The 16,939-nt window shown below is 40.2% G+C and overlaps 1 protein-coding gene across 3 annotated transcripts in view; it reads left to right on the top strand.

Moving 5' to 3' along the window:
• Positions 1 to 16,939, top strand: part of ABHD18 (abhydrolase domain containing 18) — a 38,296-nt gene that overhangs the window by 14,025 nt on the left and 7,332 nt on the right. Inside the window, exons 6-13 of one of the 3 annotated variants that reach the window (XM_066385094.1) lie at positions 1,026 to 1,104; positions 1,203 to 1,297; positions 2,180 to 2,182; positions 3,680 to 3,697; positions 4,508 to 4,646; positions 7,972 to 8,061; positions 8,720 to 8,818; positions 16,239 to 16,617. In XM_066385094.1, the coding sequence (XP_066241191.1) occupies positions 1,026 to 1,104; positions 1,203 to 1,297; positions 2,180 to 2,182; positions 3,680 to 3,697; positions 4,508 to 4,646; positions 7,972 to 8,061; positions 8,720 to 8,818; positions 16,239 to 16,617 (902 nt within the window). Of the gene's footprint in view, positions 1 to 1,025; positions 1,105 to 1,202; positions 1,298 to 1,619; positions 1,693 to 2,179; positions 2,183 to 3,679; positions 3,698 to 4,502; positions 4,647 to 7,971; positions 8,062 to 8,719; positions 8,819 to 16,238; positions 16,618 to 16,939 lie in introns of those variants that run through there. The other 2 variants (XM_066385090.1, XM_066385085.1) reach the window with 2 other exon arrangements.

Here is a 16,939-nt window from a genome sequence, read left to right on the forward strand (position 1 = left end):
ATGACTGACGTGACCCCAAGGTTGCTGGCTGGAGCAAGGGGTCACTGGTTCGGCTTGAGCTCCCCCGACCCCTGTAAAGGCGCATATGAAAACAATCAATGAACAACTAAAGTGATGCAACTATGAGTTGATGCTTCTCATTTCTCTCCCTTCCTGCCTCTCTCTCTCTCTCTCTCTCTCTCACACACACACACAGAAAACAACAACAACAAAAAGGCACCCTTTTAGGCCCTGTTTGGTTGACTGGTAGAGCATCATTCTGGCGTGTGGATGTCCTGGTTTGATTCCTGGTCAGGGCACACAGAAGAAGCAGCCATCTGCTTCTTCACCCCTCCCCTTTCCACTTCTCTCTCTCTCTCTATCTTCACCTCCTACTGTCATGGCTTGATTGATTTGAGTGCATCAGCTGGGACGCTGAGGATGGCTCCATGGAGCCTCTACCTCAGGCACTAAAAATAGCTCAGTTGCTAGTATGGCCCCAGATGGGTAGAACATCGGCCTCAGGTGGGAGTTGTGAGGTGGATCCCGGTTGGGGAGCATGCAGGAGTTTCTCTCTGTCTCCCTTCCTCTCACTTGGAAAATTAAAAATTAAAAAACAAAACAGAAGACACCCTTTTAAAGATAATTTACTGGCCCTGGCCGGTTGGCTCAGTGGTAGAGCATCGGCCTGGCGTGCAGGAGTCCCGGGTTCGATTCCCAGCCAGGGCACACAGGAGAAGCACCCATCTGCTTCTCCACTCCTCCCCCTCTCCTTCCTCTCTGTCTCTCTCTTCCCCCCTCGCAGCCGAGGCCGAGGCTCCATTGGAGCAAAGTTTGCTCGGGCGCTGAGGATGGCACTGTGGCCTCTGCCTCAGGCGCTAGAATGGCTCTGATTACGGCAGAGCATCGCCCCCTGGTGGGCATGCCGGGTGGATCCCGGTTGGGCGCATGCGGGAGTCAGTCTGACTGCATCCCTGTTTCCAACTTCAGAAAAGTACAAAAAAAAAAAAAAAAGATAATTTACTGATTTGCTTTATTTTAAATAGGTTCCAATTTATAGTGCCTAGAGAGTGGAACAGCAAGTATAGACCTGTGTGCATTCATCTTGCTGGAACAGGAGATCATGTGAGAATTATAACATCAAATCCCTAACTTTTCAACATACTGCCCTTAACAGATGTGTTTGTTGTGCTCTTTAACTGTGTCATCTTCTCTTTCCTTAGTATTACTGGAGACGACGAACACTCATGGCCCGTCCTATGATTAAAGAGGCTCGGATGGCTTCTTTGTTGTTAGAAAACCCCTATTATATCCTTTTGTGATACCTAAAAATATTTCTCTTACTTATTTACAGATATAGTCATCAAAAGGAATGAGAAATAGTAGCCAGCTTTTCTATTGTCTAATTTAGACATCAGTTCAGTAAATACTTGAGCAAGAATGAAGTGAAAATTTTCTTCATGTCTTAAAAGACCAAACTATGAATGGTGCTTCCATTGTTTAATAAAAATAAATTGTTCTTCTGTTTCCATTTTAATATTAGCAAGTCAATGTTTGCTATTGAGGAACTCCTCATGTTTTAAATGCTTTACATTTAAGTATCAGTTAAGGTTTAGAATAGTTCTTAACTTAATTTTCAAGATGATGTCAGCCTATGCCCAGAAGAAGAAACGAAAGTGATGCCCAGATATAAAGAAATGTTCAACATTGCTGGTAATGAGAGAAACACAATGTTAAAGCAACAATTAACAAATATTTAAAAAACAAAACACAGTACTACCCAGGCTGTTGTGAAATGGGCACTGTCATTACTGATGACTGAGTCAGCTCAGCCCATTGGGAAAGCATTTTTACCGTATTGTATCAATGGCCTTAAAAAATTTCACATCCCTTGACAGAGTGATTTTCATTCTGGGAAGTTTATTTTAAGGATAAAATATTGGGTTGGGGAATAAGTTCGTAGCGTTTTTACCGAAGACTTTTATTTAAACAAAAAAACAATAATTATATCAATAAGTTAATCAATTATATATTCGCCGTTGTTGTTTACAACCTCTTCCCACCTCTCGACCAATTTGTTGACGCCGTTCCGCCAAAAATCGCCTGGTCTGGTGTCAAAGAAGTTGTTGAGCCAGTTTTTAAGGACCTCTTTGTTATCGAAGGTAACGCCCTTCATATGGTTTGACAGGGAGCGGAAAAGATGGTAATCGGTTGGTGCAACGTCCGGAGAATACGGCAGATGCTGAAGGACCTCCCATTCAAGCTCTTGGAGTGCGGCTTTGACGACTTGTGCAACGTGGGGCCTGGCGTTGTCGTGAAGGAGTATGGTTTGACCATGTCGATCAGGTCTTTTCAGTCGAATAGCCTCATTCACGCAGTGTAGCTGGGCAATGTAGAGCTCCTTGTTGACTGTGGCATTCTTTTCGAGCATTTCCCAGTTCTTCATCGAATTCAGAAGGCCTTCCGCTGCGGCACATGTCATCGATGTCAAAGTCGCCATTTTTGAACTTTGCAAACCATTTCCGTGCTGTAGACTCGCCTATGACACCTTCTCCATACACGTCGCAAATGTCCCGGGCTGCTTCGGCAGCTTTTTGACCTCGATGAAAAGCAAAGAAGAGCAGGTGTCGAAAATGTTGATTTTTGCCTCCTGGGTATTCCATTTCTAAGCCTCAAAACTAATAAAAAATTAAATAACTCAAAAATACAATTAACATAGTTTTGTAGAGCAGAAAGAGTTTTATCGAATGAATACTTACCCTTTGCCAAACAGCAAACAAATCGTTGTATTGATAAAATAAAATATAAAAACGCTACGAACTTATTCCCCAACTCAATACTAAGAAAAGAGAAAAAGTTAGAAAAAAGAAAAGATCTGTATAGCTTTATTTATGATAGTAAAACATTAGAAATAGCTTGAATGTCCAACAGTAGTCATATGGTTGAGAAAACTGCCTGATAATATTGGAATATTATACAACTCATTGTGTAATGTTTATTGCTCTACTGCTTACTACCTGTGTGACCTTGGACCTGTTACTTAACCTTTGAGTACATCCATTTGTTTTATTGGTAATGGGATTACCTTTTAAGTTACTCAGAGTTTTAAATAGTTAATACTATCAGCATTGCTTGGTACATAATAAGTGTTCAGTAAATTTTAACAGTTATTATTAAAAAGTTTACAGCAATGTACATCAGTAGTTATAATATAAAACTATAATGACATAGGTATGCAAAAAACTAAAAACAAATTTATTAAACTATAAAAATAAATACTGGAAAGAAATACCCCGAGACATTAATACAGTTGTCTATAGATAAAGTAGTTCTTTTCTAATAAGACTTTTTGTATTTTCTTTGTGTTTCCTATAATAAATATATAAATTTTAAAAAGAACAATAAACTTACATTGAAGGTTGCACAACCCAGTGAACATACTAAAAACATTAAATCGTACAATTCAAATGGGTAAATTGTGTGGATATGATAATCTTTCAATAAAACTTTTTAAAAAAGCAAAACGATTAATTTGAAAAAACCTGAGAACTTCTAAACAGCATATTTGAGATAACTAGAAAATAGTTATTTCAATATTGTCTTCAACTTGAACTATTTTAAGTTAATGTGTTTCGATACACAGAGTATATTTACTTATTTTAAAACTTTCTCTTTGACCCACCTTCATAAATGGCTGCAGGAAACCCAAGGACCAAATGTAAGTATATGTCACTTTATATTTGTACTCTTTATGCTGAATTTTCAGCAGTATTAAAATTTTTGGTAGTCTTTGGGTAACCATTTCTAAGTTGAATCTTTACATGTTATTGGGAGGAAGTTCTGTTATAAAACTATAGTAGGAATGTTAACTTAAATTCTTTACTTTAGGCTTTTTATATTTTAAATGTCTGATAAAAATAAATATTTTAATAGGCTAACTGCAGATATACTTTATTTGTGAAACTTTAACTGAAGAAATGATCAGACATTTTCCTTTTTAAAAGGAAAAGTATATTTAAAGTACATTTACTTTGTGAAATGAACACTCTTCTTGCAATACAGAATATAGGTAATCTGAAGATAAACTTTTTCTTCCTGGTCTTTTAAAATGATGGACTTCAGAGGCAATTCTTTTTGCATTTTCCTAATCTATATTGTGTTTAGTTTTGATTCATTCAAGAAATACTTGAGGCCCTGGCCAGTTAGCTCAGTCAGCTAGAGAGCTGTCCAGAAACACTAAGGTGTTGTTTGATTTCTAGTCAGGGCACGTATGGGAAGTGAGCAATAAGTGCACAACTAAGTGGAATAATAAATTAATGCTTCTCTCTCTCTTTCCTTCTTTCTCTCTCTCTCCCTCCCCCTCCCTCTGACCCCCTCCCCCTTTCAGTATTTCTCTCTTTCTCTCTCTTTTTCTCTCAACAAATCAGTTTTTCTCTCTCCGTCTCCCTCTTTCTCTCTAACACAAAAAACTTTCTATTAATGTAAATACATAAAATAAATAATTGTCTTTTTTGTTTTGTGAGGCTAGAAGATCCAGCTTAAAAAACGTGTCCGACCTCTTTGTGATGGGAGGAGCTCTTGTTTTAGAATCTGCAGCGCTCTTGCACTGGCTGGAGAGGGAGGGCTATGGACCTCTAGGAATGACCGGAATATCCATGGGAGGACACGTAAGCCTTTCGTTTCAACTCGTAATTACTGGTGATTATGTTTATAAGATCTAGGAAATCTAGTTATTTTAAAAGTTCACTTTATGTATAGAATTAATTTTAGTTATTGTGAAAGCAGAAATATTCTAAACTTTTGTTCTAATTATAAAGTAATGATTTATGGTTTTGTATGATTTATGTAGACATTGATTGTACTAACACCACAGTTATATCTCAGGTATTGGATTTCATATTTTATTAAAAGTTGATTACATACCCTAGTGGGTGGATCAGTGAGTAGAACATCAGCCCAATGCATGGATGTCCCAGGTTCAGGTCCCAGTCAGGGCACACAGGAGAAGTGACCATCTGCTTCTCCCACCCCTCTCACTCCTCTTTTCCTCCCTCTTCCCCTCCTGCAGCCAGTGGCTCAACTGTTTCAAGTGTGGCCCCAGGAGCTGAGGATAGCTTGGTTGGTCTGAGGGCATCAGCCTCAGATGCTAAAAATAGCGTGGTACTCGAGCATTGGCCCCAGGCGGGGTTATCAGGTGGATCCCAATCAGGATGCATACAGGAGTGTGTCTTACTATCTCCCCTCTTCTCCCCTAAAAAAAAAAAAAAAAAAAAAATCATTACAAAACTTATCACAGGTTTCAAGTATAATGTCTTATATTAGTGAAAATAGCTAATTTGAAAAATACTTTTTTATTTATCTCATTGCTATCTGCAGCACCACCATCCTATTTTACTTTGTGCTCCAGAGTGTGCTAAAATGGCTTCCTAATTGGTTTCCCTGTCTGTACTCTTTTCTTTTAATCTTTTCCTTAAGAGTTTTTCTCCACACGCAAGTGATCTTCCTCAATCTGCTCTCTGCTCTGTACTAAAAATCTACCAAAGACTTGCTGTTGCCCCAGCTATAACAATGCCAGGTGCGGGCATCCTTCTGGTGCCCCTCCATGCCCTTTCACCTAGCTGAGTAACAGCGTGCTCTCCAGTTCCAGTCTAGAGCTTACTGACTAGGAGAAGCGCTCCCTGCCTCCCAGCCGTATCCAACTGCACTTGGTCTCCCGGTCGGACTCATCTCACTGTTCTTATTTAGCAGTCTGTTTGCTGCGCAGACTTGGTGAGGACCAGAAATATACTCTGGTTCATTAACTGACATATTAGTCATTCAGCATATTAAAAAATACATCATTTGCTGTAAGTCCTTTGAATTACAAAATTAAGTTCAAAAACTTATTCAAACCAGTTACCAAAGAGTGAAGCTGATAAAATTACCTTGAAGAACTTACTCGAATTCAAAACTACTACACAGTGAAACCGAAGGGTAAAAAAGGATTTGTTGTCCTACCTAGTAGTGTTTCCGTTGAAATAGGTTGGGGCCTTTTCATTTCACCTGGACTGCTGCCTCTTACCTGGTTTTCCTACCTCAAATCTCATCCTCTAATCAGTCCTATAAACTACTATCTTTTTTTTCTCTTCTCATAGTTGACAGTCTTTTTCTTGCAGCACTTTATTTATTTATTTTAACTTGTTTAATGAGAGAGAGAGATTGGAAGGGAGAGAGCTGAGCAGCATCTACTCAGAATTGCATCGCTTTAGTTGTTCATTGATTGCTTCTCGTAGGTGCCTTGACCAGGGGCTCAAACCATGCTAGTGACCCCTTGCTCAGCTGGTGATCTTGGGCTCAAGCCAGCGACAATGGATCATGTCTGTGAGCCTTCACTCAAGCTAGTGACCTTGGGGTTTTGAACCTGGGACCTCAGCGATGGTGACCTGGGACCAGGTTGATGCTCTGTCCACGCGCCACCACTAGTCAGGCTCTGACAGCACTTTAATATGTCATCCCAGTGCCTTACAGCCTCCTTTCTTTCCAGTGGGTCATCAGCTGTTGAAACATCAGCCTATTGAAGTTCTTGTACGTGATGGGTTATTTTTCTGTCTTTCTGCTTTCAAGATTCTCTCTTTCTCTTGGCTTTTAAGTTTACGAGGCCTCTAGGTGTGAAGCACTTTGAGTTTGTTACTTGGAGTTGGTTGAGCTTCTTGAATGTGTAGATTAATGTTGTTCATCAAATTTAGGGATTTTTTTGGCCATTATTTATTCAAATAGTAGCGTTATTCCGTACTGTCTTACTCGCTGCTCCTCTCCTTCAGGGTCTCCCGCTTTGCATGTGTTGTTATACTTAATAGTACCCACAGGTCTCTGCGCTGTGTCCATCTCCATCTTACTTTCTCTCAGATTGGGTCATCTCAGCCGACCTGCCTTCAGCTTCTCTCCCTACTGCTTTTCCTCCCTCTCTTCAAATCTGTTGAACTGCACTAATGGCTCTTTTATTTATTATACTTTTCAGTTTCAGGATTGCCACTTCTTTCCTTATTGTAGTTTTTCTTTCTGTTGTTAAATGACTGTCGTTTTAGCTCCCTTGAATTACTTCTTTGACAATGTCCATCCTGTGCTCAGGCCTCTTTATTAATTCCGCATTTTGTACAGAACAAAGGGACCTCTACCCTGACCCTGACCAATCTCTTCAGCCCTGCCTCTCTCCCAGACCCAGTGGCCGCATGAGCACTAGTGGTCGGCCGAGCTGAGGTCCGTATGGGCCTCAGCTTCCTCGCCATCTGGCCTGTGGTCCTACTGTCTACTTTATGTGAAAGACAAAACACCATCTTTTATTTTTCCTGAAGCTGCCTCTGGTTCCTCTAACCAAAAATCAACCTTCCCCTCTCTAAACATACCTATGACATTATTTTATATCAGTTATATATTCATCTCTGTAGCTTACCAAATTCTTGACCTCTCTGAGTCCATTTCAAGGGTCTGAGACTTTACAGTTGTGATTTCACCGTGCCTGAGTGAGTTCCTCCGGTCATGAGTGGGCCCAGCCCGCTGCACAGCATGTATGTTCAGCCTGTCTGCTCCTGTTTGTCCCGTGGAAAGCAGCTCTCTGGGAAGTGGCTTGAGGTTGCTTAAAATTTTCTGATATACTTTATTGCTTTCAAAGGGGGAAGTTATATGTTGCTGTTGAATTTATGACTTTTAGAAGTTTGAAAAGGTTGCTAGAATTCTCATGAGTATTTAGAGACTTTGTATTCCTGTCTTATCTCACCAACTACTACCCACATTGCTTGTTTTTCTAATTTGTTTTTTACTATTGAGTTTATTGGGGGGACATTGGTTAATAAAGTTATATAGGCTTCAGGTGTACAATTCTATAATACATCATCTGTATATTGTACTGTGTGTTCACCACCCCAACAAAGTGCTTGTTAATATTAAATGTTTTTATTTTCATAAATAGAAAGTTGAAACAGACGCTCTCTGACTGGCTATATTAACATCTTACAGATGGCTTCCTTAGCCGTGTCCAACTGGCCTAAGCCCATGCCACTGATTCCATGTCTGTCATGGTCCACAGCGTCTGGCGTCTTTACTACGGTAATTTCATTGCAAGTAATATTTAGATAGGTGTATATGCTCACAGGCAGTTGTTTTGGGGGCTCCCAAATCCACCCTCAGGTTTGGTGACTCACTGGAAGGAATCACAGGACTCATGTGGTGGTGGTACCCATGACTAAGACTCATTACAGCAAAAGGGTGCAGTACAAAGTCAGCAAAGGGAGAAGCCCCGAGTGCAGAGGATGCCAGGCACAAGCTTTCAGTGCATCTCCCTGATGTGTTTGACTCCTCCAGCCATGACTTGTGACAGTCTTTGCAAAGTGTAGTGCATCAGTGCAGCTTGCTTGAGCCCAGTAGTCCAGGGTTTTTATCAGGGGTCAGCCATTTAGGCGCCTCTGCCTTGTATGGACCAGAAGTCCAGCAGGAAAGCAAGTGTTCAGCAGCAACTACATTGTCTGTACAATCAGTTTAGGTACAAAGGCCCACTTTATCATTTAGGAAGTTTTATCAGGATAAAGAACTGTTCACTAGTCAAGTTCCCAGACTCTACTCAAGGGACAACTTAATAAGCAGGCCTTTCTAAAGAAAGGAAATCTCAAGCCTACTGTTAACTCTTTTCTGCAGAGTAATAATAATAAAAATTGGGGATAAAATGGTTTATGGTGCAATTTGATCTTAATTTAGTTTATTATTTCAGGGTGTGCTGAGTAAATCGATTAATTGGAGGGAGCTGGAAAAGCAGTATTATACGCAGACAGTTTATGAAGAAATTATTCACATGCTTGAATATTGTGGAGTAAGTATTTTTAATTTCTGTTTAACCTTAGGGGAAAAGTTGATTGTGTTTAATTAGTCAAAATTTTTTATTGAATTTAGTGAGGTGACATTAATAAAATTATATAGGTTTCAGATGTGTAATTTTATAATACATCATAATGATTCAAAATTTTAAAAAGAATTGCAAATTTTTAAAAAAGCATTACTATGTTTTACTTTTAAAAATTCTTCATTTTAGACCCTGGCTGGATAGCTCAGTTGGTTAGAGCATTATCCCATTAGGCCAAGGAGGCGGGTTCGATCCCATCAGGTCACATGCAGGAATCAACCAGCGCTCTCCCTCCGAGAGTGTGACCACACCGTTCCTCCTGCACCAGGAGCGTTTCTCTTCTTCTCCTAAGCTCCCCTTTTCTTGCCTCTCTAACTTGTCTCTTAATGCCCATTTCTTCAACGTCTGACTTTCTAAATAAACTTTCCCTTATATTAAGCCTGACCAGGCGGTGGTGCAGTGGATAGAGCATCGGACTGGGACATGGAGGATCCAGGTTCAAGACCCCGAGGTTGCCAGCTTGAGGGCGGGCTCATCTGGTTTGAGCAAAGCTCACCAGCTTGGACCCAAGGTCGCTGGCTCGAGCAAGGGGTCACTTGCTCTGCTATAGCCCCATGGTCAAGGCACATATGAGAAAGCAATCAATGAACAACTAAGATGTCACAATGCGCAACGAAAAACTAATGATTGATGCTTCTCATCTCTCCGTTCATGTCTGTCTGTCCCTATCTATTCCTCTCTCTGACTCTCTCTCTGTCTCTGTAAAAAAAGAAAAAAAAAAAAGGAATCGAGTGCCTGCATAAATAAGTGGAACAACAAATCAGTGTTTTTCTTTCTCCCTTCCTCTATGACTGACTACATTTCTTAAATAGCAAACTCATTTGTAATAGGTCAAGAATAGAACTTGACCACCTTATTCAGGAACCACTTCCATATGTCTGACTCAAAAGGCCCTCCTCCTACTATTAATTATCAGTATTCTGATTTTTATAGTAATTATTTATTTATTTATTTATTTAATTTTATATTTTTTTAGAAAGAGAGGAAGGGGGAGAGAAAGAGAGAAACATTAATTTGTTTTTCCACTTACTTATGCACTCATTGGTTGATTTTTGTATGTGCCCTGAGCAGGGATCAAACCTACAACTTTGGTGTATGGGGACAGTGCTCTAACCAACTGAGTACCTGGCCAGGGCTTCCTTCTTTTATTAAAATAATTTCATTGTCCAAACGTACATTTCTAGACACCGTAGTTTGTTTGTTTGTTTGTTTGTTTATTGGTGACAGAGTGATGGAAATAGAGAGCTGGATGAAGAGAGACAAGAGGAAAGGAATAAACACTACAGTTCTTTTATTTGATGGTTCTTTTAAATCTGTAAATTCTGTACCATCCCTTTCTTTAAAATTTTTTCTATTGAAGAACTTGAGCTATTTATCTGTAGAGTTTCTCACAGTCAGGATTTTTCTGATTGCATTTTTATGGGACAGTTTAGCATGTCCCTCTGCTCTGTGTTGCCTGCAGATTGGTCATTAGGCTCAGAGGCATGACTGACCTCAGTTTGTACTTCTTCGGAAAGAGTATGGGAAGCACACAGTGTCTGGTTGTCTCTTTTGTGGAGTGAACCGCCACTGATGCCTTCATGCCTCTGTCAGTTCATTTGTTGAGGTTTGCAAAATGCAGCTATCCTAAATTTGTCATTGCTTTTTCATTTATTACTTTGAGTACTTTTATAAAAAGGTACAGGGGTCCTCAGGTTACAACACAGTTCCATTCCTACGACAGTGATGTAACCAGAATTTTCGTGTAAGTGGAAACACACCCTGGCCTAAGTCACTTACCTATCCTAACACAGTTGTAAAATCATAATCTAGAACATAAAAACACGGCTAAGCCACAGGAAAAAGAAAAGGACATAAATACAGTGTGTCTGTAAAGTCATGGTGACCAATGACTTTTGACCAATCACAGGAAAGCAACAAAAGACAATAGAAATGTGAAATCTGCACCAAATAAAAGGAAAACCCTCCTAGTTTCTGTAGGATGATGTGGCAGCATGTGCGCATGCGCAGATGATGACGTAACACCGTGTATACAGCGGAGTAGCCCAAGGCCATGTCAGTCGAGATGTGGATGGTACAGAGGAAAGTTCAGTGTGTTCTGTGGCTCGCTAAATTCGAATCCATGACCAAAGTACAACGTGAATATCGGTGTGTTTATAACGAAGCGCCACCACATAGGAATAACATTACTCGGTGGGATAAGCAGTTGAAGGAAACCGGCAGTTTGGTGGAGAAACCCCGTTCTGGTAGGCCATCAGTCAGTGACGAGTCTGTAGAGGCTATACAGAATAGCTACCTAAGGAGCCTTAAAAAATCTGTGCGTGAGCCCACATCAAACTGCACTGAATAGGTATGAAACTGGGAGAGTTTTCCTTTAATTTGGTGCAGATTTCACATTTCTATCGTCTTTTGTTGCTTTCCTGTGACTGGTCAAAAGTGCACCATGACTTTACGAACACACTGTATACTGTACCTGTAGTAACAGAAAAAATGAATTTAAAAAAGAATTTCTTACCTTTATTCCTGTGGTTGGCTTGCACACTGGAGGGGGCATTGCAAGGTGGGAGAGAGTGACCTATCGGGAGGAGGAAGCTGGAGAGGCAGGAGAACCTGCAGAAGGTATTGGAGATACTGGGTCAGGTGAATCAGGATTGCCTAAGGAACATGCAGGAGACACTGGAGATGATCCTACCTGCACTACAGGTGTTTCATCTTGAGAAGCAGCTGATGTAGAGGGTACAGGATCTGATGCAGGCCTCTCTACCTTCTAAAGAATTGTTCCAGGCTAGTCTGGAAGGTAGATGACTTCTTCTCTTCAAAAATCTGCCTGTAGCATTGCAAGGCATCCATAGCAGCTCTGTAGACCTTACTGAATCTGTCATCGCTGGGGTCCTCAGCCTGAAATTTTGCCGTCCCATCTTCTACCACAGAAAAACCTTCTGCCAGACCTTGGTAGTAAATCTCTTGGATTCTGGAGTTTCTCTCTTCCTTTTCAATCAGCTGCTTCTCCAGCTGAATGAGGTTCTCAGCAGACAGCCCCTTTCCATGAGAGTGAGCGTTGTAACTGGAAACATATGTCATATGTCAGGACTGTCATAACCGAGGACCCCCTATACTTCTTTTGCCCTGCCTGGATAGTTCAGTTGGTGAGAGCATCGTCTGGAAACACAGAGGTTGCTGGTTTGATCCCTGGTCAGGGCACATATAGGAACAGATTAATGTTCCGGTCTCGCACTCTCTGTTTCTCTCTATTCTCTCTCTCTCGCTTTCTCTCTCTCTCTCCCCCTTCCTCTCTCTAAAATCAATAAATTTTTAAAGGTACTTATCTATTATTTTGTTACCTATTAGTTCAGTTCACATAGAAAAGCAGGGTCACTTCTCTTGTGAGCTGTGACCAAGAATCGAACCCAGGATGTACAGACACTGGACTGAAGCTCTATCCACTGAGCCTACCGTCTAGGTCCAGGACTTTTACTTTTAATTACATCACTTACAAACCTCACTCTTATAAAGTAAGTCTATCTTGCATAACCTCAAAGGGTAGTTAATTACTTTCCTGAGAACGTTGTTTTAAAATAGCTCTACCTGCTAGTTCATTCCTGTAATCCAGTACAGATATAATCAGAAAGGTACCTGTATTTGAGAGCATATGAGAAAACAACACACATTCTTAAAGGAAGGTTCATAGACTTGGTCGTGTGAAATGGCACTGTGTTTGTCTCCAGCACCTTCTCTGTGCCTCTGACTTGGTGATTAGATACAAGAGTCCTTTTGTTTGGCAGACCTAGTTCAGAGCAATGAATATTCAAGAAATGTCAGGATGGCTTCTGTCTTTTTTTGTTTTAAAAATGGTGTGTTACCTATCAAAAGAAGTTAAGTTTGTTGGTGTAGCATTCTGAGTAATTCTAGGGTGCTTTGATTTTACATTTCCCAGTATTACTAAACTTCTTTATCCCCTTCTACATTTCTGTGGTCTGGATGACTGTAGTGATTTGTTCATTTAACCAGCTTGTTGGCTTTTATTTTTCCTTTCCTTCAACCAATTTCTCATTCTTTAATTTTTAAAATACATTGTATGGCCATATAGCAGCGGAAATACATATTTTATTTAAAAATGTATAATAAATATGTATTTTCCGATGGCTTTAGGTGACCCCTGTGTTTTGTTCGTTCGACCCCCACCAGGGTCGCAACCCACAGGTTGAGAACCGCTGCCATATAGTTTAAGCTTTGAAAACTATAAAAAGTTATATAGTGAAACAGATAACTATCCTTGTTCCCCATTTGCCTTGATCCTAGCTTCCTCAACAAATATATTATTACTTAATCTTTTACTTATTTATTATTTATTTTTATTTTAGAGGAATGGAGAGAACAGGAGACAGGAACATCTGTTCCTGTATGTGCCCTCACTGGGAATCAAACCGGCAACCTCTATGCTTGGGGACGATGCTTTAACCAACCGAGCTATCCAGCCAGGGCTATTATTGTTTAAAGGAGTTCTTCAAATCAATAGCAATATGAATTATTTTCTACACAAATGTTTCTTTTTTCTTTTTATTTATTTATTTTCAATTTTTTATTGGTTTTAGAGAGAAAGGAAGGGAGAGAAAGATAGACAGACAGAAACATCCACCTGCTCCTTCCTGCATGTGCCCTGACTCAGGATTGAATCCACAACCCCTATATATCGGGAGGATGCTTGAACCAACGGAGCCGTATGGCCAGGGCTTCTGTTTCTTTTTACAGCTGCATGATAGTCTGTTATAGTGATGAATGCACCATGATGTAGTAACCAGTACCTTGTTGGTGGGCATTTTATGTTGTTAGTCATCTTGCAGTATTAAAAAACAATACTGCAGTGAGAAATTGTGCATCTATTATTTCACAAGTATAAATTCCTAAAAATGTCACTAAATCAAAGGGTATATGTATTTCTAATGTGGTAGATTTGTCTAATTCTAGTTGTGTCAGTTTATGCTACCAGCAAGAACATGTGTGTTTTTTACTCCACAAGTTTACAAATTCAGTGTGTTATCAAACTAACGGGTAGTATTGGTCAACATGATAGTGAAAATTGGTATAGTTTTTATTTTTTTATTTTAGATTTTTTTAAAATGTATTCATTTTAGAGAGAGAAGGGGGGAGGAGCAGGAAGCATCCACTCCCATATGTGCCTTGACCAAGCACGCCTAGGGTTTCAAACTGACAGCCTCAGAGTTCCAGTTTAATGCTTTAATCACTGTGCCACCACAGGTCAGGTGGTATAGTTTTGTTTTGTTTTTGTTTTTTTAATATTAGTGAGAGGAGGGGAGACAGACAGACTCCCGAATGCACCCCCACCAGGGTCTACCTGGCAAGCCCACTAGGGGGAGGTGCTCTGCCCATCTGGGGCCCTGCTCCATTGCTCATCAGCTCAGCAATCAAGCTCTTGGCACCTGAGATGGAGACCATGGAGCCATCCTCAGCACTCGGGGCCAACTCGCTCTAATTGAGCCATGGCTGCAGGAGGAGAGGAGGAGAGTGAGTGAGAGGGAGAGAGAGGAAGAGAGAGAGAGAAGTGAAGGGGGAAGGGTGGAGAAGCAGATAGCCGCTTCTCCTGTGTGCCCTGACCGGGGATCAAACCCGGGACATCACACGCCAGGCAGACCACCACTGAGCCAACCGGCCAGGGCCCAGGTGTTATAGTTCTTAATGTACTTAATTTTAGTGAAATTGAACATGTTTTTATAAGTTTAAGAGCTATTTCTCTTTTATTTACTCTAACTTTATATGCATATCCTTTGTTCTTTTACTCTATTGTGATTTTGTACTTTTTCTTCATTGTAGTTCTTAATAAAGCAATTAGCTGTCAGATAGGTTTCAAATATATTTTTCAAGGCTATCATTTTTGCATTTTGACTTTGCTTTTAGTATTTGACATAGTTTATCTTTATTTAAATTATGTTGATTTATAAGTCCTTAAACTTTGTTCATACTTTTGAGATTTTAATAAGCAGTGTTTTATTCCTTGATAATTTTTAATATTTCTTAGTTCAACCTGAGAAAGGGATTTGAAATGGGTGTTGTGTTACTGCCAAGGTATACAGGGAGAATTCTGGAAGTTCTAGTAGATCATGGATTTCCAAACTTTGGCAATAAAAACATGAGACAGCCCTTGCTGGGTAGCTCAGTTGGTTAGAGCGTCATCCTGAGATGCAGAGGTTTCAGATTTGATCCCTGGTCAGGGCAAATACAAAAATCAACCAATGACAGCATGAATAGGTGGAACAACAAATCGATGTTTCTCTGTGTCTCTGTCTCCCTCTCTCTCTAAAAATCAATTTTTAAAAATATGGTGAGGGGTAGGGGGAACATGAGACAGACTAAATTTTACATTTTACTCTACTGTTCAGTAAGAAACATTTAGCAATAAAAGTCTTAGTCCTCAGTTACATTTTGACACCTCCTCTTTTTTTTTTTTTTTTTTGTATTTTTCTGAAGTTGGAAACGGGGAGGCAGTCAGACAGACTCCCGCATGTGCCCGACCGGGATCCACCCGGCATGCCCACCAGGGGGCGATGCTCTGCCCATCTGGGGCGTCGCTCTGTTGCAACCAGAGCCATTCTAGCGCCTGAGGCAGAGGCCACAGAGCCATCCTCAGCGCCTGGGCCAACTTTGCTCCATTGGAGCCTTGGCTGCAGGAGGGGAAGAGAGAGACAGAGAAGAAGGAGAGGGGGTGGGGTGGAGAAGCAAATGGGCACTTCTCCTGTGTGCCCTGGCCGGGAATCGAACCCGGGACTTCTGCACGCCAGGCCGACACTCTACCACTGAGCCAACCGGCCAGGGCCTTTTTTTTTTTAATTGTGGTAAAATATATACAACATAAAATGTACCGTTTTAACCATTTTTACGTGTACAGTTCAGTGGTACTAAGTACAGTCAACCATCACCTCCTCCAGCACTACCATCTGGTCACAGAGCTTCTCATCTTCCTAAACTGAAGTTCTGAACCCATTGAACAGTAACTTTCCATTCTTGCCTCCTCCCTGTCCTGGCAACCACCGCTCTACTTTGTCTCTGTGGTTTTGACTACTCTAGGTTCCTCATAAAAGTGGAATCAGAACAATATTCGTCCTTTTGTGCTGGTCTATTCATTTAGCATAGTGTCTTCATTTTTCTGTGTTATAGCATGTATCAGAATTTCGTTAATAGTCCATCGTATGTATACCAAATTTTTCCCCCATTTATTCATGAATGGACATTTGTGTTATCTCTTTGTTTTAACAAGATTGTTAAATAAAATCCTATTTTTTATTAAACGATGTTATCTTTTCTTTCCTGTGTTCAGACAGATTCTTTCAAAATGGGACAGGAGTTCGTGAAACACTTCCCTAGCAGCACAGACAAGCTCGCTAACCTTAAGGTGGTTTCTAGAACTTTAAATTTAGATGTAACAGATCAGGTTGTGTCCTCAAACCCTGCTGAGTGCCGTAAATCTAGTGAAACGCTTTTCAGTGCCACATCAGAAGGACTGCTGTTGCAGGACACCTCTAAGATGGAGTGCTTCAGTCCAACGCTCTCAGCCGGCAAAAGTAGTCACACAAGTTGTAATCCTCAGTCATACCACCTACTCAGTCAAGAACAAAGAAGAAAGAACCTTCAGAAAGAATCTTTACTATTTATGAAAGGAGTCATGGATGAATGTACTCATGTAGCAAATTTCTCAGGTACAAACCTTTATATGAAATTGAGACTATTTGATGATGTATCAATTTGTGGAATATTTTTAAGAATGCTGTGTAAGTTAATTTCATATTTTCCAGAATATATTTATTGTTGGTTCCAGAATGTGTTTTCCAAGATAAGCTGGTTATTTAAATATATCATATTTTATCCGTGAAAATCTTAAGACCATCTTATTAGTTCATTTAAAACACTGGATTTTGTACCTTCTTTAGAACTTCCATCTCACTGCATTAGAGATGAATATTTTATTATGGTATATTACTTACCTTAATGGTTGATTTTTAACTTAATCACAAGAGTTCC

The sequence above is a fragment of the Saccopteryx leptura genome, chromosome 1, assembly GCF_036850995.1.
Source record: "Saccopteryx leptura isolate mSacLep1 chromosome 1, mSacLep1_pri_phased_curated, whole genome shotgun sequence".
Lineage (NCBI taxonomy): Eukaryota > Metazoa > Chordata > Mammalia > Chiroptera > Emballonuridae > Saccopteryx > Saccopteryx leptura.